At 35.7% G+C, this 24058-nt stretch overlaps 3 protein-coding genes and 1 non-coding gene across 4 annotated transcripts; 3 read left to right on the top strand and 1 right to left on the bottom strand.

Annotated features, from left to right (window-relative positions):
* Positions 1 to 689: 689 nt before the first annotated feature.
* Positions 690 to 774, top strand: TRNAM-CAU. The gene is given in 2 exon segments: positions 690 to 727; positions 739 to 774. It is a non-coding gene; the product is annotated as a tRNA-Met (tRNA).
* Positions 775 to 6036: 5262 nt separating this feature from the next.
* On the top strand, positions 6037 to 7014 carry LOC110693281. Its single transcript, XM_021870442.1, has one exon. It carries the CDS (start codon positions 6037 to 6039, stop codon positions 7012 to 7014), a length of 978 nt encoding a protein of 325 aa, XP_021726134.1.
* A 6026-nt stretch (positions 7015 to 13040) lies between these two features.
* Positions 13041 to 14268, top strand: LOC110693145 (probable histone H2A.3). Its single transcript, XM_021870265.1, has 2 exons — positions 13041 to 13321; positions 13779 to 14268. Exons 1-2 carry the CDS (start codon positions 13133 to 13135, stop codon positions 13986 to 13988), a joined length of 399 nt encoding a protein of 132 aa, XP_021725957.1. The 5' UTR covers positions 13041 to 13132; the 3' UTR covers positions 13989 to 14268.
* A 450-nt stretch (positions 14269 to 14718) lies between these two features.
* LOC110693143 (formin-like protein 5) lies at positions 14719 to 23218 on the bottom strand. Its single transcript, XM_021870264.1, has 7 exons — positions 22204 to 23218; positions 19100 to 19835; positions 18389 to 19016; positions 18107 to 18306; positions 16202 to 16437; positions 15206 to 16106; positions 14719 to 15098 (listed from the first exon to the last, which is right to left on the bottom strand). The coding sequence occupies exons 1-6, from the start codon at positions 22351 to 22353 to the stop codon at positions 15246 to 15248; spliced, it is 2811 nt and encodes a 936-aa protein (XP_021725956.1). The 5' UTR covers positions 22354 to 23218; the 3' UTR covers positions 14719 to 15098; positions 15206 to 15245.
* Positions 23219 to 24058: the final 840 nt, after the last annotated feature.

Raw genomic sequence — 24058 nt, 5'->3', positions numbered from 1 at the left:
TACTCTTTATCTTTATTCTTAATTTTTTTGTTATGCAAGATTAGCATTTAGTAATTGTAGAAGGGACTAGGGAGTGAAATAATTACTATTGTGTCGTTTAATGGATGCCAACTAAGGTCCTGTTCACTTCACCTTAAAAAAAAAATATTCAGTAAAAATCAGTTCAATTCAGTAAAATTCAATAACTATAAAGAAGAAATATAATAGAAAATCAGTAAAAATAATTTCAGTTCGGTAAAAATAAATTAAGTTCAGCAATAATAATTTCAGTTCAACAAAAATAAGGTGAAGTGAACCGGGCAAAAAAAATTATATCCCACATTTAAATTTTCAAGCTATTTCATTTACTCATTGGACTAATTTCAAATTTTAACTTGTCATCAGTAATTAAAAATAAAAACTTGTTATTAGTAAAGTCAACAACAAAAATGATAGTGCAATTGATTGGATTGACTGGTGCTTGAAATCCTTGAGCAAGACTGAGATGAAGCTGGCTGCGGTAGTGGCGTGGGCTATATGGAATGACCATAATTATGTTGCTCAAGGTGTCACATGGCTACCCTCGCTGCTGGGGTATTCAGACTATCAGACTACTACATAAACTATAAAGCTGGTGTAACATGTTAATTATTCATATGCCGTCATTAACCTAGTTAATTATAATAAAATTGCATCAGTCGTTCAACAATGGGGTGGTGGCGCAGTTGGCTAGCGCGTAGGTCTCATAGCTTCTGGGTAATCCTGAGGTCGAGAGTTCGAGCCTCTCTCGCCCCAAAATTTTTGTTCATCTAGAATTTTACCATATACCAAAGTAATAATACTCCCATCCATCCCAAAAAAAAAAAAAATAAATAAATAATACTACTCCCTTTGGTCCTAATTTTTTTTGCCTCATTTGACTTTTCATAATCTCTAAGATATTGATTAATAATTGTACATCTCCATTTCCATATATGCATAAAAAATAAAAATTTAATGTCAATAAAATAACAATGAGACGTATTATTAAGATTTCACATGATTAAATTATTTCTTGTACATTAATGGGAATTTATAATCAAAATTTTTAAAGTATGACCCAAATATTAACAATTGGGGAAAAAAATATAGGGACAAAATTAATTACTTTAAATAATTTTTTAAGAATTCTTTTGATTACAACAATTGAGATATGTCACTACTACGTTTTTATCAAACTAGGGAGGCAAATGCATGCCTCATTTGGAAAGAAATTTCCGGTTGGCATAATGTTATAACTTTAATTGTTAATAGCGTTACATTACAACAACAACAAAGTCTTTAATACCAAGCATAGCTTGGTCTAGTGGTCAAGTTTGCATCTCACAACCAAGAGGTTATGCGATCAAACCCCACTAGAGGCACTTTGGAGGTGGGGATTCCCTTACCCTTCCCCCCCTACTTCCAAAGTGTCTAGCCCGCTAACCCGAGTCAGGAGGACCTATGAGAGGTCCCGGTCTGGTAGGGCCCTTCTCCTTACCAACCACAAAAAAAAAAAAAAAAAAAAAAAAAACATTAATGAGTGCAAATATGTAAATAAATATTGTAATTAGGGACATAATTGTCTCAACACTATTCATAAAAGTGTGGTCATACTTTTAAAAGGTGTAAATATGTAAATATACATTTTTAGGGGCATAATTGCAACGGTCAAATACAATACCGTTGCAATAGCTGAATCTAATGCGACGGCTACTTCATAGCTAATGTAATAACATCTTCTAACGCAACGGCTACACCCTAATGCAACGCCCCTATTCACAGCCGTTGTATCAGGGTTCATTACTGTTGCATTAGGGTGGTCATATACCACTCCAGTCAAAATATGAAAATATGTTAGTTGAGACGAACTCTACAAGAGGTGGGGTGAATTGTAAGTGAGTTCCTAGTGACTAATCAAAAAGAGAATAAATTAGAACCTTCTAGAGGTTTTTAGAAGCTAATAATCAATCCTAATGGATTTAGGACTCAAAACAACCTTCTAAATAATTCTAGAAGCTTATGATAAATCCTAATGGTTTTAGAAATAGAGTTAAGATAAATGGACCCTCCACATGATCATTGGGTCCGCAGATAAGGCTCGGTTTGGACCCAGTCTAGTATTTTGGCCATAACTTCTTTGTTATAACTCGGATTTGGGTTTATAATATATCGTTGCAAAGCTCTTTTCAAACCCCATCCAACTACTTAATTATTGGACCTATATTATGGACCGAACTAAACTGGATTGGACGTTTTCATAAAAAGGAAATGAAATGAACTATTTTGGGTTTAAAGGCACGAAATAAATGACTTTGGCTTAAAACATTTAAAGAAAGGTTATAAATGGTCAAGGATAAAGGAAATTCACGAGACTCTTCAACTCTTCACCTAACTCGATAATCAAAGACATGAAAGGTACTCATCACTGGGTTTGGTTTTTGGGGAGACACAATCAGGTGTCTACACTTATCAATTCAATCATTGTATGGTTGAAATAGGCTTTTAGGCAATGGTTTGCCAAAGTTAGTGAGGGAGGTACACGATATGTTCAATCTAAAATTGACTATTCTTTGTTCATTAAGAACAAGGGACCTCCATCACCATAGTAGTTGTCTATGTTGATGATATTATTCTCACAAGGAATGATGAACATGATATACAAGGTTTGAAAGTTCATTTAATTTTGATGTAGTGTTTAGTACCAAGAAATTGGAGAAGCTCTGTTATTTTCTTGGTATTGCAATTGGTTAGTTACAAGATGGTATTTGCTTGACTCAAAGAAAATTTAATTTACAAAAGAACTTATGAAAGATGCAAGGGTTTTGGATGGAAGAATAACAATTACACCTTTGTCTATTAATATAAAGTTACAGGCTGCATAGGATGAATTATAGGAAAATCATAGTAGATATAGGTGCCTTGTGGAAAAATTGAATTTTCTTACTTACGCAATACCAAATCTATCTTATACTTCCTTTGTTCTTTTTTACTTGACCTGTTTCTTTTATCACGCTTGTTTAGGGTAAAAAATACTCCATCACGTGGTCCAATCCTATGGTGACATGTGGCCCAATAAAAGGGCGACACGTATCACAATAGGAAGATGAGACGTGGTAATATAAAACACCTGAATAGTGAAAAGGCCTCCATTACATCAGAAGCCCAATTCCCGAGAGAAGCACCAAAACGATACCCTTAAAGGACACATGTCCTCACTTAATTGCGCCGCCAATTAGTGCTCCCTATTCTAGGGCACCAAACCCTAGAATGCACACTTTCCCACCCCTATAAATACCCCAATCATTAATGATGGGAGGGATGGATTGAAACATGTCGATTATCATAAAAAGGCATGTTAAGTGCTCTAACTTCTCTCTACTTTCTCCCTCTATAAACCTTCGTTTTCCGGTTACTAACTTGACCGTCGGAGGAGAATATTCCGATACCGGAATATTCATTGTTTTGAAGGTGTATGCGGCCGTCCGAGCGTATTGAAGACCTGTATCCCGATGGATCTCAAAAAACCCCAAAACAACGCTTGCCAGTACAAAAATTTTATGATTAATGACTTCAATTCTCCATAAGTAAAAATTATAAAAGTTATATATTATGATAGTATTTATTGAGAGGAATTCAAAAAGATCTCACATGAATATGTTTTTCCTTACATATTATTCACAAAAGACGGTCAAAGGAGGGGTGATGAATGTGTGAAAGTCAAAGCGGGTCAAGCAAAAAAAAAAACGGATGAAGTACTATTCAACATCTAGGTCAATTCTTGAAGGATCCAAAGATGCCTCACTATAAAGCTTTACTTCACACTTTGAGATATGTTTATTCTATAATAATGGGACAAGCTATGGCATTTTACTGAATAGAGCCAAAAGAAAATTAACTTTGTAAGCATACTCAGATGCAGATTGGTCTGGGGATCATGTTTGGACACCATGAGATCAATTTCAACTTGCTCTTAGAGAAGTCACCAATCAGTTGGAAAACAAAGAAACAAGATATACAAGTAGTTTATAAGAGTTCTTCAAAAGCAGAATATAGAGCAATGTCTGCAACTGTTAGTGAGCTAATAACATGGCAAGTAAGATTGTTGGAAGAGCTATGTGTGCAAAATCTCAAGCCTGTGACATTAGACTGTGACAATCAAAGTGTCATTCACATTGCAAAGAATTCAATTCACCGTGAAAGGAAAAAAGCATCTAGAGGTTGATGTGCATTACCAAATACAAAAATTTGGAAGGATTGTTGCAGATTTCACGCTTACCTACAATATCTCAGATTACAGATGTTTTCACTAAAATTCTTCCCTCGTGACAATTCAATAAATTTTTTGGGCAAACTTGGCATGATCAACACCATGCCTAGTTTGAGGGAGCGAGGGTGTTGATTATATTGAAGATGATGATGAGGAATTCAAGTTATGAGCCACAAGGGTTGGTGCCAGCATGCAAGTGGAAGCTGAGTCAGCAAGAAAGGAATTTAGTGTAACCAACTTTCCCACTTTCCTTCGGAATTATGCTAAAATAACAGAAGTTGTAATGAATGGTTGTTTTTTATGCTTTCATTATTTTTCATTTACAAATCATAGAGGAATTAGTTCTAGTTTTTTCCTCTTTTTTCAATAATGAATTAGTTCTAATTTTGCCTAAGCTTGAACTTATGGATAGAATTGAAGAATGAAGGATGTAAATCATGGTGTTCTTATGTTTTAGCTTTTGATTTCCACTGCAAAACTTTGATAGTTATTAAAGTTTAACTCAATAATTAGCAATGGACAAAAAAGTATGAATGGAGGGAGTAATAATCAAAGTTGTACATTGACATAATCGATAGTAAAAGCCTATGCAAAAGTCAATACACTTATTTAAAAACGAAGACTCTGTTTGGTAATTACCTGGTAGCTGATTTATATAACTAGTTGTATTAACAGGTTTGACTAGCTGGTAATATTAGGCGGTTTGACTAGTTGGTTGTAAATTACTAACTATGTAAAAGTGTTTGGTAAAGAGTTGTTTCAGTGTATTTAATACCTTAAAAGCTAATTGTTTAATTAGCTAATTTCAAAAAGCTCTTTTAATGAGATTTTTCTAAATTAGCTTTTTAAGCCCAAAAAATCTTTCAATAAGCTATGTATAAACACCCCCCAAATTTTTAGTTGGTCGGGTCCCTCGTTTTGAAAATTGAACATTTAGTATAAAAAAATGAACATTTTGTGATTGAACATATTCTGAAGGAAACAAACATTCGAACTGAAAATGAATATCTAAAAATTCAAAATGAACATTTCATTAAATATTAAAAATTGAAATTAACATTACAATATACTCCCTCCGCCCGGGATTATCTGCAACAAAGGAGTAAAATACGGACTCCTAGGCAAAACTTTTAGGGGGTTTTAATTAAGTTTGGGTGGGTTTAATTAAGGTGGAAAATGGAGGGAAAGAAGGGGTCCCACTTATTTTTGTTTTTGGGTGGGTTTTAGATAGTGGGTAAAAGGAGGTGGAGGGGACCACTAATTCCCCCTATTATTCTGAATTTCGGAGGGTAAAGGAGGGAAATCTGGTTCCCTCCTAATTTTTTGACCAATTTTTTGGTTCCCACCCTATTTTGTGAAATGGTTCCCCATTTCAAATTTTTGGTGGAAATCAAATTTCGTGGCCAATTTTTTTTATTTCCCACCAAAAACCAAAAGTTGACCAATACATTAAATTTAACCAAAAAAAAACAATGACTAACTATTCAAACATAAAGTGCCTAGTATAAAAGGCATAAAAATCTGTTCAAATTTGTTTAAAAACAACCACAACCACCATGGGTATTCAAAGCATCCAACAATGTTCACAAAATACCCCATAAATTACAAGCTTATTAAGTCAAAATATTTACTGCCTACACTACAATTAGTTCTACAATAAGGGCAGTATCGGGGTTCCGCTTCAACACCACTTCCAAAAAAGCAGCAGCCAAGAACTTCATCACCATCCTTCAAATCTGTGCAAGCAAAGAGAAAGGGACACACAGCACATGGAGGAGTACTATGATCAGGATTTTTTTGACATAGACCAACTGCTAAATGAGGGACCAGTTGAGTACAACATAGATGATGAGAGCATGGATGAAGACAGTGAGGGGGACAGCAGTGCAGAGGAACATCAGGCTGAGGCACAACCAACAAGTAGAAAGCAATTAACAATGCAGCAAAAATGCCAAATTGTTGATGACTTCCTACTGCACATGCATGGTGGGGAACTACCCAGAGGGTGTTTGTCACAAATGGCAAGAAAATATAAAATTTACAGAAGCACATCAATGAGGGTCTGGCAGTTTGTAAAACAAAGTATAGCACAAGGGAATGTCATTGATGTCAGAAGCAAAAAATTGGGGAAAACAAGACCCAAACCCAGAATTATTACAGATGAGTACTTGCAATCAGTGCCTCTATACAAAAAGACAACAGAGAGGAGTTATGCAGCTGCTCTGAAAGTATCACATGGATACCTTCATAGCTTGAAGAAAAAGGGTAGATTAAGAACACATACAAGCGCCAACCATCTAGCACTCACATCAAATCACAAAGTGGCAAGACTCAAGTGGGCATTAGCCCATATTTACCCTATCCCAGCAGTTGGAGATCCAACTTTCATTGATATGCAACAAGTTATACATATAGATGAAAAATGGTTCTATATGAACCCAGAAACAAGGAGATTCTACCTCTTACCAAAGGAAGAAAACCCATATAGATGTCAGCAGTCCAAGAGGTATAAGATTAAGGCTATGTTCATGGGGATGATTGGTAAGCCCCTCTATGACAGAAGTGGCAATATGCTACATGATGGTAAGTATGGAATGTTTCCATTCACTTACCAGCAAAGGGCTAAGAAGAAAAGCAAGAACAGAGATGCAGGGGTCATGGAGACAAAGGTTGTGCAAAGTGTGACCAAAGAAGAAATCAGGAAAATGCTCATGACCAACATCATTCCAGCTATACACAGGCAATGACATCTTAGTCTGCCTAAGGACATATACATTCAATGGGACAATGCTAAGCCACATCAAATTCCAAGGGATGATGACTTCACTGCAGCATGTACAGCAAATGGATTCAACATCTAAATGGTGTTCCAGCCAGCACAATCTCCAGATCTGAATGTTCTGGACCTTGGTTTGTTTAAGGTCATTTAATCCTTGCAATACCAGTCATTTCCCACAACAATTGATGAATTAATAGAGAAAGTCTATGAGGCTTGCGAATGGTTTGATCCAATACTCAACAAGTACTCATGATCACCTTGCAAGGAGTAATGAAAAAGATTCTGGAGAAAGAAGGGGGTAACAACTTCAATCCACCTCATATGGGCAAGAAAAGGTTGGACAACCTAGGTCTTCTTCCTGAGTTTTTGGAATGTGAAAGGGGACTCATTCAACAAGCAGTTGAGCACCTCAACACTCTATTTATTCCAACTAATCAACAGAATGCAGACTACATAGAGACAAAGGTTGATGCAGACTAGGTACAACACCATCATTCAATGACAACATGACTTCCACACATAACTAAATATGGACTCACAATTGGTTTTTGTGTTATGTAAGCAACTGTTTTTTTTTTTTTGTTGATGCTTATAATGATTTGGTTATGTGTATTTTGGTAGATAAAATTCCTATGTCCAGGCAGTCATGTAATGAATGATTAGGTTTAGGGTATGTGAAAAGGTAACTTTTTGTAGTGTAATGAATGAATATCGGTAGGAATATCGCACAATGAATTCCATTAGGGATTTTGCTTTTGTTTCAGTGGCATGTTGTAGGTTGTTACCTCAACAACAAGAGTTAAAAGACACTTGTTGGAGCAAAACAAACATACACATCCAACTCAAAGTGAGTCCCTTCATCATTTGGAATTTTTTCACACACAACAAACTTTATGGGGAACTCATACATAGAGGCACAGGCACTGACTTGCAAGCACTACTAGGCAACATTCAAATGGGATTGTACACAAACAACCATCTAGCATAACCCATCATCCATCAATCATACATTCCCTTGGCCATTCCAACACTACAAGCACCCACCAAGTCCCCACACAAACCATCCAACATAATCCAAATATGTCAATCCACCATAATATAACCAGGCATACATAATAAAAACCAGCAAGTGAACACAAACAACCATCCAACATAAGCAAGCGTTATACATAGAACTAAGCATAAACCAACCTCCAAAACAACACAATCAAGCATCATAATCTAGCAACAAACAACAGTAGGGACTCACATGCACACACTTCACATGCGTTTCGACAATGATATGCACCAACAACAACCATTTACACAAGGCAAAGCTAAATCAAAACAAGTAAATTCAAAATTAGGGTTTCGTAATAGTTACGCTGCAAGGTCAGTTCGTGGGAGGGAAGTCATGAGGGTATTTGTCCCTCAGATAGCTCATGTAATCAAGATCCCACTGACTGTAGTCATCGGTGAACACAGATCTAGGCCTTTTCCTCCTACTGGCGAAGCCAGAGGTGGCCGTAGAAGTCGGAGGGTCACCAAAGACCCCAGTCACCTCCTCCGGGGAGTCAGGAACGGCAACAACCACCACTGGTTCCTTCTGAACCTCTTTCTTTGGAAGGTCTGTACTCGAACCCTCCGGGGAGTCAGGAATCACCACAACCTCCTTCTCCTCTACGAATAAGGTAGCAACCTCCTCATTTTCTTCACTACTCCTGGTGTACTCAACGAGTTTCGCTCCTATTTTCCCATGGGTGAATCTGGAAAAGGAGGAAGAGCACCGACGAACTGGTTTCAAGTTCCCAAAACCTCGTTGCAACTTGTACCGAGTAAAGGAAGGCTTAGAGTGCCTCTCAGGGGTGAGGCGTTCAGGGGACTCGTTCAGATCTAGGTTCTTACTCATTTTTTGGGAGAGATGAAGAAATTTGGAGTTAGGGTTTCGCAGAGAAAACGGGAAGAAGAGGAGGTGAGAAAATGAAAAGAACAGGAGAGAGAAGAATGGAGAGAGGAGGAGGTGAAAAGAATTCTGGAGAATTTTGTGGAACTTGAATGAATCTGGGCAGCATCGTTCTTTGATAACTTGCTATTTTATGCGGTTTTAGGGCGTATTTGAACCTAGTTTACCTGAACAAATTTGTGTTTTGGTTCACTTTTACCCTATTATTATGCAATTTTTGTGTATCCTATGCTTCACGGGTTGTTAGTGTTTTTGTTGAGATTTTAGGTCCAAAGACGACCAAATGAAGCCCATGGTTACCAAACCGAGGTTAGAAGCAAGGAAATGATGGAAAGAATCCAAGTACAAGATCATCGTAGAAGAAAACACGAAGAAAAGGGCCCAGAAGACCCTGCACGGCCGTGCAAGATGTTGCACGTCCGTGCAGGAGTGCAGAACTGAACCCATCTTTCTGCCAAGGCCTGCACGGACGTGCCAAATATTGCACGTCCGTGCAGATGATGCAGCACGGACGTGCTTCCGTGATTATGAGGCAGCACGGACGTGCCAAATATTGCACGTCCGTGCAGATGATGCAGCACGGACGTGCCAAAGGTGCACGCCCGTGCTGCAGCAGGTCGTCTTAAACTGAGTTTCTGCCTTGGTCTGCACGGACGTGCCAACCTACAGTTTACCCGTTTCTTGTTTTCTCCGTCCTCTTATTTTAGGGGGTAGTATAAATAGCCCCTTTGGACCATTTTAGAGGGTTCCCAATTTTTTTCCAGATTTTCATACTCCTCTTAGTTTGAAACACAAAAATCCTCAAATTAGCATAGATTTTAGTTCTTGTTTTGAAGGTTTTCAATCCAATCATTGTAGAAGACAAGTTCCACCATTGTTAGTCAATTATTGAAGTTTCTAGTAATTTTTCTTACTCTTTCTTTCTCTCTTCTATCTTTAATTCTTGCTTTTTATTAATTGTTTGGTTGTTCTTTGCATGTTTAATTGTTAGATTCTACTTAATTCTTAGTTTTAATTTGTTCATGAATTCCTTGAAATCTTTAATTGCTTTAACTTCCATGGATTGTGAGTAGTCTAATTTCTAGGGTTTGGGTGAACCCTCAATGTAATCACCAACACTTGTTGCATGTACTAATTTGTTAATTGTGGGGTGTTAATTAGTTGAGTTTAAGAGGTTTCATTGTTAATTCTTGTAATTGGCCATTGCTTGAATTATTTATCTAGCTTCCTCAACGAAGGATCGAGAGATGAACTTGAGGAAGCTCCCTTACGCTTGATTGACTTGATTTGCCATGAGAATAGGAATTTCTAGTCAAGGGAATTTGCATGTTATCGTGAGGATGTTTTAACACTTGTTTCTTGCCCATAATCACGAGAGTAGGTTATGGTTTTGATGTCAAGTAATCCCTCTAGCTTGAGAGAGTAGTTGGGTGCATTTGATAACTTCCCCTAATTTATCCCCTAAATCACCATTTCTATGCATGCTACTTGTGGTCCGTGATGAAGTTGAGTGGTGTAACCCATGCCCTATGCCTTCTTAATATTGTTAATCACCTCTTAGAATTAGTTGATTTGAATTAGAATAGTGTGACGTAATACCAACTTAAAACCCCCGACTTAATCTAGCTTGTTTAAACAATAACATTTGGTGGTTGATTCAACGCCTCTCATGGGTTCGACCCTTTCTTGCCCTTGCTACTAGTTTAGTAGGATCGAGTTAGGTCTTATTTCTTGATAGGTTGACGACGTCCTATCATTCTTCGAGGCAAATTCAATGAAGTTCATTGAATGTGGTGGTTGTGAAATGGAAGATGATGATGAGACAGGAGGGGAGGGGAAAATATTTTGGTGGGAATCAAAGGGGGGTTAGATAGTTAGGATGTAATTGTGAGTAATTAACAATTTGTAAACAAAGTTAAAAAAGTTAAGTAAAATGTGACATTTTACTACTAAAAATTTACCAAAAAAGGAAATAAAAAAAAAATTGTTGCAGATAATAGCGAGCACCTATATTTAGTAAATGTTGCAGATAATAGCGGGCGGAGGGAGTACAAAAATGAACATTTTTAATATAAGGGTAAAAGGAATAGACACTTTGAAACCAAAAAACAATTGTACATAAGATATTATATAATTAAACATTTCAGTTGTAAGTAAAAATGAACATCTAATGTTTTTGCTTCTTCATCAACATTTCTTTGAGCTTCAAGTGTTACCTCTTCAACAATTATTATTATTGTAAGTTGCTTCAATTGTCGTCGACGCTTCCTTACTAGTCTTTTGTTCGCCTCTAAAATAAAAATGAACATCCTCTAATATAAAGATGAAGAACTGATTTTCTCAAGACTTTTTTTATGAATGAACAATCAATCTTTAACATATATGGACATCATCATGTTATAAAATGAACAAAAATACACATCCTAAAACAATCAATAATATTGATGTCTTTAAAAAAGTAAATTGATCATTCGCTAAAATGTAAATGAACATTTTCTAATATGAAAATGAACAAATGGTCTTCTCGAGACTTTTTATGAGAATGCATAATCGTTTATTCATTTATGAGCATATTTTCATCATTTTGAACAAAAATGAACATCATTCTTTTACCGTACCAAATGAACAAAAATACAAATTCACTGTCAAGATTTTGAACATTTAACCAACAACAATTAAAAATGTTGTTGATTTTAAACAAGTAAATTCAACATCCTCGCGCTAAAATGATAATGAATATCCTCTAATATGAAAATGAACAAATTGTAAATTGGTGGATCTTTTGATTTCATTTAAGAGGTTTTGATCTATTATAGGAGTCGATCGGATTTAGCACCTGTTTTTTTAGCCATTTTTAAGGTAATTGGTTCAATATGATCATCATCTCTGTTTTTTTTTATGATTATAATTAATACTCTTATGAGTGCAATATTAAAATGAACATTTACTTTTCACAGAATGAACATTTAGTCGATAAAACCGTATAAACATTTAATTTTTCCAGAATGAACATTTAATTTTCACAGAATGAATGTTTAATTTTTTTTTGACATCAAACAAAATGACTACTTCGTAGTAAAAAATTACTAATGGCTGTATAATTTCATCATTTCTCGTTAATTTCGGCATTAATGTTAAAATTATTATTGCAATTAATTTAACCAAAATTGATAATGTTCAAAAGTGCAAATAAATCAATCAAAATTGCAATTAATTTTGACAAAATTGTCGCATAATCTACTGAAATTTCAATATAAAATCTTGTTTGTAATTGAACAAATTTGTGTAAATAGTAAAATTACCTTTTCTTTTGAGGTCGTTTTTCAAATTGTGTAGTGCACCTTTAATTTCTTGTTGAATTTCCATGTTTGTGTAGTTTTGATAGCAATTTTTTTTTTTCTTTTCTTTTCAGATTTCTAAGCTTTTGAAGGTTTGATATTGGCGGTTTCGAGAGAATATAGAGAAATAAAGTAAGTGGTTAGAGAGAGAAAATGGGTTTTGTGTATTTTGAAAATAAGAAAATGAGATTTTTTTTTTGTCCTTTTAAAATCAGTATTGATATTGATGTGACATCATGTCTCTTGAATTATATAAGTAATAAAACGTTTCGTTTAACAGGAGGACCAAACATATGTAACTAGCCTAAGACTAGCTATTACTAATTAACTAAACACCCAAATTTTAAAACGATTAAACATTTAATAGAGCCCAATTAGCTGAAAACTTTTCAAAAAACTCTTTATCAAATAAGACGGAGAAGAGTACTCAATTTAAATTGAAATAATCCAAACAAAATAAAAATTGACATCAGCACTCCAGCACACCCTTAAAGTTTAGGCGCTGGCGCTCAAAAATCAAAATCACAAAAATACATCGTACGGAGTTAAAAAAAAAGACAGAAAAAAAAAGCATCTTACAGCAAACGAACTCTCACAACCGTCGATTCCAAAAACAATCCAACGGCAAAGAATCATGATCCGTGTGCTTTAATCTAATTGGCTGAGATTCAAACACCCAAAACCAAACCTCTATATAAACATAACAACCCAATAAGCTTCCAAACATCCTTCATTTTCTCTCTCTAAAATCCTCATCTTCGTCTTCAACTTTCTCTCACTAGAAAAAATTCTCAGAAACTTCGAAAATGGCAGGAAGAGGTAAAACCCTAGGTTCCGGCGCAGCGAAGAAGGCGACTTCTCGAAGCAGTAAGGCTGGTTTGCAGTTTCCGGTTGGTCGTATTGCGAGGTTTTTGAAAGCCGGAAAGTACGCCGAGCGTGTTGGTGCCGGAGCTCCGGTTTATCTTGCTGCTGTTCTTGAGTACCTTGCTGCTGAGGTATTTTCATTTTCCTCTTTTGATTTTGAAGTTTATTTGATTTTGAGTGTTTTTGAGGTTGTTTTTGGTAAATCTAGGGTTTTGATTTGCTGGGTTGTAATTAAAATTGGAGTTCTAGTTACTTTTGATTTCTGATCTTTGGAAGTTGTTGATGTAGATGCTTTTTTCTATGATCTTCAAATTAGGATTTTGCTTTTGCAATGAATAATAAGCTAAATGGTTTTAAAAATAGTAAAAATTCGTGTAATTCTGGATTTATATTGGCAATGTTTTACATGTCCCATTAAAAGCTAAATTTTTAACTTGTGGGTTGATGTTTTCAAACAATTTTGTAGAAAGTTCTTTGATTAAACTTGATGTGAATTGCTAGCTAAGAGTTGTTGATTAAAATGCTTATTTATATGTTGTTTTGATGGTTGGACAAATGTTGATTAATATGTTGAATTGGTTGGTGTAGGTTTTGGAATTGGCAGGAAATGCAGCAAGAGACAACAAGAAAACCCGAATTGTGCCAAGACACATTCAATTGGCAGTAAGGAACGACGAGGAGCTGAGCAAATTGCTCGGAGATGTGACAATTGCCAATGGTGGTGTGATGCCCAACATTCACAACCTTCTGCTCCCGAAGAAGGCTGGTAGCAACAAGCCTACCGATGATGACAATTAAGAATGAGATTTTCAATTCGATAAAGACGGGATCTCAATTATCTCTGTTGGGAACCCGAAAAATTGTTGTCTTTGTTGTTAGATTTGTAGGGTTGTAGTTAGGGGATTAGGGTTTTGCTTCATTTTCTTGTTACTTGTGGGTTATGGGTAATGTTAGTTTGGGTTAATTTTAATTTATATATTAAGGGGGTTTTGGATAGACTTTACCTTTTAATGTGTATAATGTTCATGTTTCATGATCTTGACAATTTGAATGGAAAAAACAGTGAAATTTGTGGAAATATTTGTGTCAAATTTTTACCTCGAGTTTGGTTGTTTGCTTATAATAGCATTTGAAAGGGAAGTAGATGGATGTACCCAAATTTATGTTTTTCATTCTTAGCATCAATTTAATTTTGATCACAATGCTGAATTTGAAAATTTTAGTTGTACATTGTACTACATTTGTTCTTTGTCTTACAGTAAAACTAATACAACATTTATCTAAAATGTTTGTTTTGAAATAAGTTGTATAGCTTTTGTTCTTCAATCATGTTCTTTTACGCAGTATGAGTGTTAAGCATGGCATATAGTTCATGTTCTTATATGCAGTATAAGTACTTTGTATTAAATATGGCATGTCAACGCGATCTTGGTTACGAACAATGAAGTAACATTTTTAATCTGAAAGACTGCTTGAGGAATTTAACTGAATGCTTCTGTAAATGGAACAAAGCGTACAATATGAGGCATTTGCATGATAAAATTTTCTATTCAGTTTATAATATGAAACTACTGTCTAGTTTCAAACAGTCAGGCAATAATTGTGATCTACAGTCTAGAGACGATCATACAAAAAATCAACTAAATAAATTTAATTAAAAATAAATTACAAGGTGAAATAGTTGTAACTAAGCATGAGTCACTAGGAGAATTTGAGCTGAAGGTATATTTCTATAAGGGGGATCTGTGATGATGCACAGCCGAGGCACGGTCAATATTCCATATGCCTATGCCTTTGAAGCCAGACCTTCTGAAAAACTCACTTCAGAAGGATGGTAAGTGTTGATCTTCTCAGACTTGGGATTCCAAAATCAACAGTCCTTCAATCTCCTGATCCCCCAGCTGAAATCTGAACAAAGCATAATAAAAGAGTTGCGTAGAAATGTGTTATGAGTGGATTAAGAAAAAACTACCCGTGTTCGAATTAAAGTCTGAACATCCTGCAAATTTACATACCTACTATTACAACTAGAGGATATACTGTGTCGGTGTGTCCTCAATCATCATCTGAACTGGTACCATCGTCCATTCGCCTCTCTACAATAGCTGGGAAAAGTTTTTGGCGAAAATCAGGAGAAAACGGTGTTCGAGGGGTTTCTGAAGACGTTTGCCTTGAAGGAGGCTCTCGTTTCTTCTGATTTTTGGTAGGCCACCTCGGCGTCTCCTTCACCTCTCGGCATGCTTTGTCCAACATTATTAAGAAATCTCGGACTATAACAAACAAACGCAATCCCTCTTCCTTTCCAGAACTTCCATGAAAGTAATCCACAGTATTCTTTACAAGAGCCGCAATCCTTTTTTCTTCCTCCAATAGAAGAGTGATATCACCCTCAGCAAGCTCTACAAAGCTTTTAAGGGCTCGGTGGAAACCATTATTTTCATCCACTTCTGACATTTCTTTGTTGAGAAAGTTCTTTGCTTTACGCAAAGCATTTCCGAACTTTGTAAGGGTTCCTGTCAAAATATCTGAATCCAAACATGCAGCTTTCTTGACATTTTCTAGCTGGTCTCCTACTCCCGAAACAACCTGAAGACCAAGACTGCGATAGTGCTCCTCAGAATCATCAGGAACATCTTTCAAAAGATCTTCAGACTTAACACTGGACATACTTTTGCTCTCTCGGGAAGCACGGACAGCCCTCACACCTTCTGAGCGGATTATTTCCTGAACAACAAAATGGAGAAGTGTGGTCTTGCCATCTGTTCCTTTGACATCGGCCAATTTCAACAATGTATCCAGCTTAAATGCGTGAGCACCACCACGATACGTTCCATCATTCATACGGTTACCAGTCTTAAGAACAGCTTCTAGAAGCTTCAGAAAAAGGCGACTATTTCTGAGTTCCTTGCAAGCAGCCTGCTCAGATTTGCAAGACACGAAGATAATATTAAAATATAGAATGAGCAAATAAAATCAAATTAGAGCTTATCAGAATACTCAGAGATACTGACCTCTAAAGTAAAGAAGGATTCCTTCACTGATGTAGCTTCCTCTTGTAGAGTAACCATAAAAAGTAAAGTATCCATTCGCTTGAATGCAAAAGGGATGTCCACCAAAGCCTTCAAAAACCGCTCAGCTGGTCCAAGTTGAGATATTTGACCATCAAAAAGTCTCAGTTTCAGTTCTTCTTCTTGGGTTGGAGCCATTTTTAACAAAGTTTCAAGGAGTTCCGAAGGAAGCTCATTCCCTAAGAAAAGATGGACAGGCAAAATAACCAAATTTCAGCAAGTAATACATATACTGTTGCTCTTCTTTTTGAAAGGTTGGTAGCAGGAACTTTCAAGTGAAGCTTTCATCAATCATAAAACATAAAAGTACGTTAGCAAATAATGTTGCTCTTGTGGTTGTTTAGAAGCTACAAAAGGGTTTTGCTATGGACAAGTTCAAACTCCTAGGAGCTATATACAAGAATTATACATATACAGGAGTTTATGATTGAATCACGTGTTATTTAGGGGTTGTTTGGTTAAACTTCTTGGAATGGGTTGGAATGGATTTAGAATACATTTCATGGTTTTATTTGTTTGGTTGGGCTATTTAAGTATGGAATCTCATACCTGGGAGATTCTAACTCCACCCATTCCATTGGAATCTCATACCCACCTCTCCCCTAAGGATTCATAATCCATACTACCACTCAAGTATGAGAACCCATTCCATGGTTAAACCAAACAACTTTAGATTGGTATGGGATAAAGAATCCATACCACCCAAGTATGAGAATCCATACCAGCTTAGGCCTTGTTTAGTTCAACTTATATTTACTTATTTCAGAAAAAATAATTTCAGATCAGATCAGAAAAAATAATTTTTTATTGCTGAATATCTTTAATTTCGTAATGAAAAAAATTATGAAAATTACATATTAATAAAATACACATTATTACGAATTTAACAAGATCCTACTTGATATGTTTTTCTTTACAGATTATCGTACACATAAGGTCAAAATTTGGTCAAATCACACAATAAGATCAAATTAGATCAGACCACATCAGATAAGATCAGATTAGACCTCATCAGATAAGTTCAGATAAGCAAAAATAAGGTGAACTAAACAGGGCCTTAGTGAACCAAATGACCCCTTAGTTGCTTAAGGCTACATTAGCTTTTTATTAACCTAAAAACAGGGAGTTTTTTACATTCATGGAAAACAACCCTAGTATAACCGTATAAGAAGTATAAATAAATCAATTGAGAAAGTTTAGGTACACATGAAACATAAAAAAGAATAGAAACAATTTAGGTACACATAAAACATAATGAATAAAAATATAAAATAAGGTTTTAGTAGACAGTTTTTAAATAAGATAAGTGTAAATACAAGTTCATCTCTGAGATACACAATAATTGTTTATCACATGGCATTTTCGTAAATAAATCAATAACTTTTTCCATAAAAGCGGGTCCCACAATGATGAAGACTTGATAAAGTTATTGATTTATTTACCAAATTGTCATAAGATAAACAATTTTTGTTTATCCTAGTGATTATCCTGGGTTTCCTCGTAAGATAATGTGACTTAGATAAGATTACAACAAAGGCCTCCCTTAAATCAGATTTCTTCACCGGAGCAATTTCTGGTACAAGTTGATTAAGGTATGATGTGGTCCGAATCTTTCTAGTCTGATTTGATGGCTAAACTTTGACTGTGATTTTACACTAATGTAAAAACTTTTTTTAACAATGTGTATATTCCAAAGACCTAATAAGAGCTTTATTTAAAATCAACAAGGCTAACAAGACAAGGCCTAATCATGCTAAAAAAAGTGTGCATGGCAATGATAAGCTTGAAATTTTTAACACTTCCCCCCTCCTTTAGTGAATTGCTTATTGCAAAAGTAAGTAAGATCACCTTCTAGCAGAGCATCACGAACTTCTTCAGTAGTAACATTTAGTGCCCGTAAAAGGATAGAAAGATTTTGTGCCTTTTTCTGATCAATAAGTTGAATAAATTGTGATGGTGGATCGCCAGAGGAAGAAACTTTCTTTTTATTATTTTTGTTCTCAGAAGCAGCAAAACCAAATAATGACTCTATCATCTCTTCATTGAACCTGTAAAGTTGATTGAAGAATTATAAGCACTGCACTATCAATGATCAGGAAAATGACAAATCTATTGAAGTAGGAAACTCACTGGAAAGACCCTGATTTAAGTTGGTCCCAAACCATTGAATGTTCAGGGTTGGCTTGAACCTTGTCCCAAAAGAACGGTTTTAGCTTGGCTTTTGAAGCATCATCCCCATTAGCAGAACTGCTACCTTTGACTGCAATTGGTGGGAGTCGAGATGGTGTACTGCCACCCTTTGGCGGTGGTGGTGCTTGGGGCCCAGGCTTCCCTCCACGGGCTGGTGGCGGTGGAGGAGGCCCAGGAGGAGGTGGGGCTGTTTTTTTAGGAGGGGGAGGAGGAGGAGGAGCAGCTGCTTGGGGCTTTGGAGGAGGAGGAGGTGGTCCTCCTGTGCTTGGAGCTCGCCTCAAGGAAGCAGGGCGTTCAGGTGGCAAGGGATCTGCTCTCCCAGGGGGTGGCCTCAAAGGAGGCTTTCCAGAGGTAGGCACACCAGTTCTTCCAGGAGGTGGCTTCAGCCCTGATGATACATTATTATTGCTAGACACGTTTGAAGTATCAAAGGAAGTATTTGCTGTCACATTGTTAGCAGATTCCATTGAGAACTTAACATCTGAAGAGACACCACCAATTGTACTTAAGTAAACAGCATTTCCTTTCTGAACAGAATTTTCATAAGTCCAAAACTTTGGTGAAGAACCTGAAAGATTAACATCAAACATCAGTACACCATTAAGATTTGGAAGTTTCAACTCCAAAAAAGATATTTCAGATAATTTATACCACTAGCAGAGATATCACTTGAGCTTAAGCTTAGAAGGGGTCTGTCATCCTTATGTTCCATTTTGGAACCTCCGCCAAAAGCTTTACGACAGCATAAAAATATGATTAAAGCAGCGAAAAATGTTACACATGCAGTAACAACAACAGCAACAACAATTGTAGTGCGGCTATGGTCTTTGCTGTCAGTGTCTGCTGCTGAGTCTGGCTCAGAATGTCCACCATCTGGTGAAGATTTGGGAACAGATATTGGAAAGGAAAAAATGTCTGGTGGAGGTGGAGCTTTGCGCTTTGGACCAGAAGGTTTAAAGCCAGAAGATCGAGGTGAAGGGGCAAAGGCAGGAGAAGGAGATGGAGATGGAGATGGAGATGGAGATGGAGAAGGAGAAGAAGGAAAAGGAGAAGGAACTTCAGCTAAAAGCCTTCTTGAGTCGAAAGTGGGCTTCAACTTTAGGTATACGGAATGCAGATCTTTATGAAACCAACCAACCTGACTGGCATCTTCACCGGAGATTGGGGAGATCTGAAAATTATCCCTGAAGCATTTGAAGATGTTATTCTTTTTCTGTGGCTCTATAATGCTGAGAGCTTTCCGAACATTATTCTCTGTCAATGCTTGACTGTTGAGAATTTTTCCAGTTTTTGATCCTGAAGCATCTGGCTCAGTAAAACCAAGACCTTTATAAATTTGATTCACATGTATCAACTCATGCCTGCAACTAATAGCTAATACCTCCACCTGCCACAGCACATTATCAGGTCAATATACAGTCAGGAATTGCAGTATGTAAAGGCTCATATCTTAAAATCATAGGATGCATAAGCATCTGACAGATGAAGCAAGCCCATTCCTCATTCCCATGGAAGATTAAAAAAAAAAAAAATAATAATAATAATAAAAAAAAAAACCTATCTAGATGGGGGATATTAAAATATAAAAAAAGTGAATCGGAAGCCAAAGGGATACAAATGATAGCTCCTCCAAAAAAAGTACTTAGGATGTAATAGGACCACAAGTAAAACCAAATTTCCCAAGAGTATGGCACAGAACCTCAGTTATCAAGCTAAGAACATCATAAAAGTAACTTAAGCAAATTCAGAATGCCTAGAACAGAACAATTTACCAAGGAAAGCACAGGCAATCCGCAAGGTATTAATTTAAAAAGATTTTCATCAAGTGACTTATAGACTAATAGTGGCCTGCAAAAAAATAATCTAGACAGATTTATTTGTATATACGAGCTCATGTTCAGATTTCTTTGACAAAGTCAACATTTTAATATGTTAACTTATCCAGGAAACCAAATTTGAAAATAATATTGGTTTTTTATTTTTTTATTCCTTAAGTGAAACTAATGGAATAAGTTTTAAAAGAGAAGCAAAGATTGCCGCTTTTTAATATTTATACATATGCCAGATGCTTACCATACTGATCACATATCAGATATTACTTCTTGACAATATGCCTTAAGCACCAAAAGAAAAAGGACACAACATCCTATAGACCTGTTAATCCCCCCCCTGCGCCCCGCCCGTGGAAACGAGTAAAATGGATAAGGATGCCCATGACAGAGGTGAAATGGAACACTTACAAGACCGATGGGAGTTCCACCCACTAAAACTATTGGCAGCGGGAGAATAAACTTCCTAGGCTTATGAGGTGATCATTTTCACATCTTTTCTAAAATGAGACCCCAATCTTGTGCACACATATATGAGGATCAACATGATCATAGCCAAGAAAAGGATATTTATTCAGCAAGTACAAGAAGTTAACAACTCAAACCACCCACAAGCATTTTAGCAACTCATTTCATCAAACTTATGCACTAGGCAAACATGACAGAGCCAGCATATTTCACTAGTGACAATGAAAGAAAGGCTGCTAAGCTCTTAATGAAAGGTGATGAAAAGCCCATCATTCAAAACTGCATGAGCAGAAACTAGACAACCTAACTACGCAAGTGCTAATTAACAAAGCCAACAACCATTCAACCAAGCAAAAATTCCACTAAAGATAAACCTTTATAGAGAAATATTGCTTCATTTATCTCTTAGATCCAGGTGAAAAGCTTGAGTCCTAAACTGATATGGTTAGTAGACTCAGTACACAGTACAAACTTCTCCTGCTTCTGCCATCACACTTAAACAATAAAGGATGACATAACCAGAGCTATTTGACCCTCCTATTCCATGATGCATAACTCCCTTTATCCCTCTAAAATTGCCTTATGTGAGTACAATTACTTAATTTGTGATTAGGTGGAATTAGATGAGAAAATTGGTGGGACCAAAAACATTTTATGGGAGAGTAGAGCTGTGGTCTCTCATGACCATTATGGTATGGGGTGAACTTAAAGGGACAATTTAAAGAGGAACAGAAGGAGTACGAAACAAAATCGATATGCCTGTCATGATATGCTCCAGAATCAACACCATTCTAAATTCCTCACCCCATAGGTGTGACTTGTGAGAACAAGCTTATTTTGACCTCTCAAATAATTTAGCTTTGGCAACTTCAACCCTGTTTTCCAGCTTACTAAGTACTTATTACTACACTTTAAACATTGATTATTTTCAGATTCTTGCGATTTCTTGAGTGCAAGAACTATAAATCAGGCGTGAACCTTCTTGGCAATCAGCCAATCAAGAATACTATAGTAGCCGTAATGCAGCCCTTGCCCCGAACAACAAAGCATGAATTCATTAATTGATTTTCTAACCTCATGGTCGAAGGTGCACGATAACAAGGCACTTAGTTACCACTTAATTCGACAGAGTAGGACTGAAGCTAGCTAACGAAATTACCCATCTTTTCATATAGTCTAATGTGAATAACATTGGGATGAACCATCCATGTACCATCAAGATAAAGAGTGAGCTCTAACCTGCTATCTTCTGGCAAACCAACATGACATAAAGCAGCCATTAAATTACAACAGTATAAATGTATCACACAGAAATCAGACATTGAACAGCTCCACAAACTAATGCAGTTCATATATATATCAAGTTATAAACTTTGATACATCAAATTAATAAGCTCAACAATAAAAAAAATAAAAAAATAAAATAAAAAATAAAAAAAAGGCAATCACATCTCATACCAAATTTTGATCAAACTCTTCAGGAGCCCAATCGAGCTCGAAACCAGAAAGTATTTCCCGGATCACCGTCCTATCTTCCAGGGTCATTCCCAAAAGAGACCAAAACACAAGAACAAGCACCATACAACACCCCACATCTTTTATTTGCATTTTCGGTAGCTTCACTATTCCAAACACAAAAAATACTTTTCATCTCATCAATAAAACCCAGAACCTCAAATTCACCTGGCACTAGAATCAATCAATAACAACAAGAACCCTAAAAAAGGGATTTCAATAACTTTAAAATGCAACAAATTTCCCCCTTTATGCAGTAGCTCCAAAAATCCAAAATAACCAATTCGATTCTTAACACAAATTCCCATAAACTATCAACTTTGAACCAATTTGACTGATTTCAAGCTGACCCTCAAACCCTAATTCCAGAAAATTTAACTTCCAGCAATACCCAATTGAGAAAATTTCAACCCAGTTGCAGAATGATCAAAATGTCCAAATCAAAGAAGAACCCAATTAAGAAAACCGATTGAATTTCAACCTGCAAGCGTTTTAATCACCAAGAGAAAAGCGTTTGTTTTATAAATTGGATATGCGTCATTAAGAAATTTCAAGTTGTGTTTGGGACTCTGAATTTGAAAATTGACTGGATCTAACAATTGCAAAGAAATTGTAACGTAACTTCAGAAGGCGAAATTAATTGACCGTGTAATTGTAAAAAGGGTTAATCAGAAAAGTTTTAACAATTTTCAATTTTGTTTCCCTATATTTTAGGATATTTTGGGTTTTTTTTTTTTTTTTTTTAATTCAAAAGAGTATCTATGTTCATTCCTTAAGAAACTGAGAATAAAGGAAACAAAAACAACGTGGAAATGGCCGCCTAAATTCCACCAAAGTCCCACTTCATTCATTTTGATTTTCGGGCTTGGAACCGGGTTGAGATTAAGAAATTAGTTTGACATAGATGACTCGAACTCTAGAGTAGAGGCGTTAAAAACTAACCCGATCAACTCATTTCAATCCGATTCGAAAAATCTTTGATTCAGATTTCGATTTATGTGGACACAATAATGTAGTACGTCTCAACTTTAAAATAGACTTGACTTAACCAAATTCAATCCAAATACCCAAATTGACACCTCTACGACTCTAATCTTGAGTAAAGCTGTCAATTTTTAACTCAAATCGTAATTTTTTTCTTGTAAAGATCAACCGAAAAGTTTAGAACCCATCATTGGGTATCTGATAATTGACTCGAACAAGCTATATTCAACGCAAATCCAAATTGATCGACCTGAAAATCGTTGAACCATATTTGACCTGTATCCGAAAATAAACCTTATCATTTCAACCCGTAAATTGTTATACACTAGATTAGTTTTATGTTTTTTTTCTCTATAATTAATTTGTTATATAATATAAAAATGAGGCTACTCATGTGAAATAATGCAAAAATTATTAAAACTACAATTGAGGAAAAAAAAAACTCCGTATTATTTTTGATTAGTTGTATTGAAAATATTTAAAAATATTGTACATTATATTACATTAATGATGCATGTAATTCCAATAAAACTATCCACTGTAGATGTTATATGACCTTTATTTTATTTTATTTTATTTTTATTTTTATTTTTATGGAATTTAGTTAAAAAAAATACTATACAATGTATTTTCAAAAAATAAGTTAAGTACAATAATTTAAAAAAAAAACACCTTGAACCTGACATCATATATTGTATTGGCGGGAATTTTTTTAATATTAGCTTGACATATGTCCAAAAAGATAGATGTAAGCATGACCTGTTTTAGTAATACTTAATAGATTTTTTTAAGGAATTTTTTTTTACAAGTTAGT

Source organism: Chenopodium quinoa, unplaced genomic scaffold, assembly GCF_001683475.1.
Source record: "Chenopodium quinoa cultivar QQ74 unplaced genomic scaffold, ASM168347v1, whole genome shotgun sequence".
NCBI lineage: Eukaryota > Viridiplantae > Streptophyta > Magnoliopsida > Caryophyllales > Amaranthaceae > Chenopodium > Chenopodium quinoa.
Note: the sequence above shows the minus strand (reverse complement) of the source record. Positions and strands in the feature narration are given on the sequence as shown.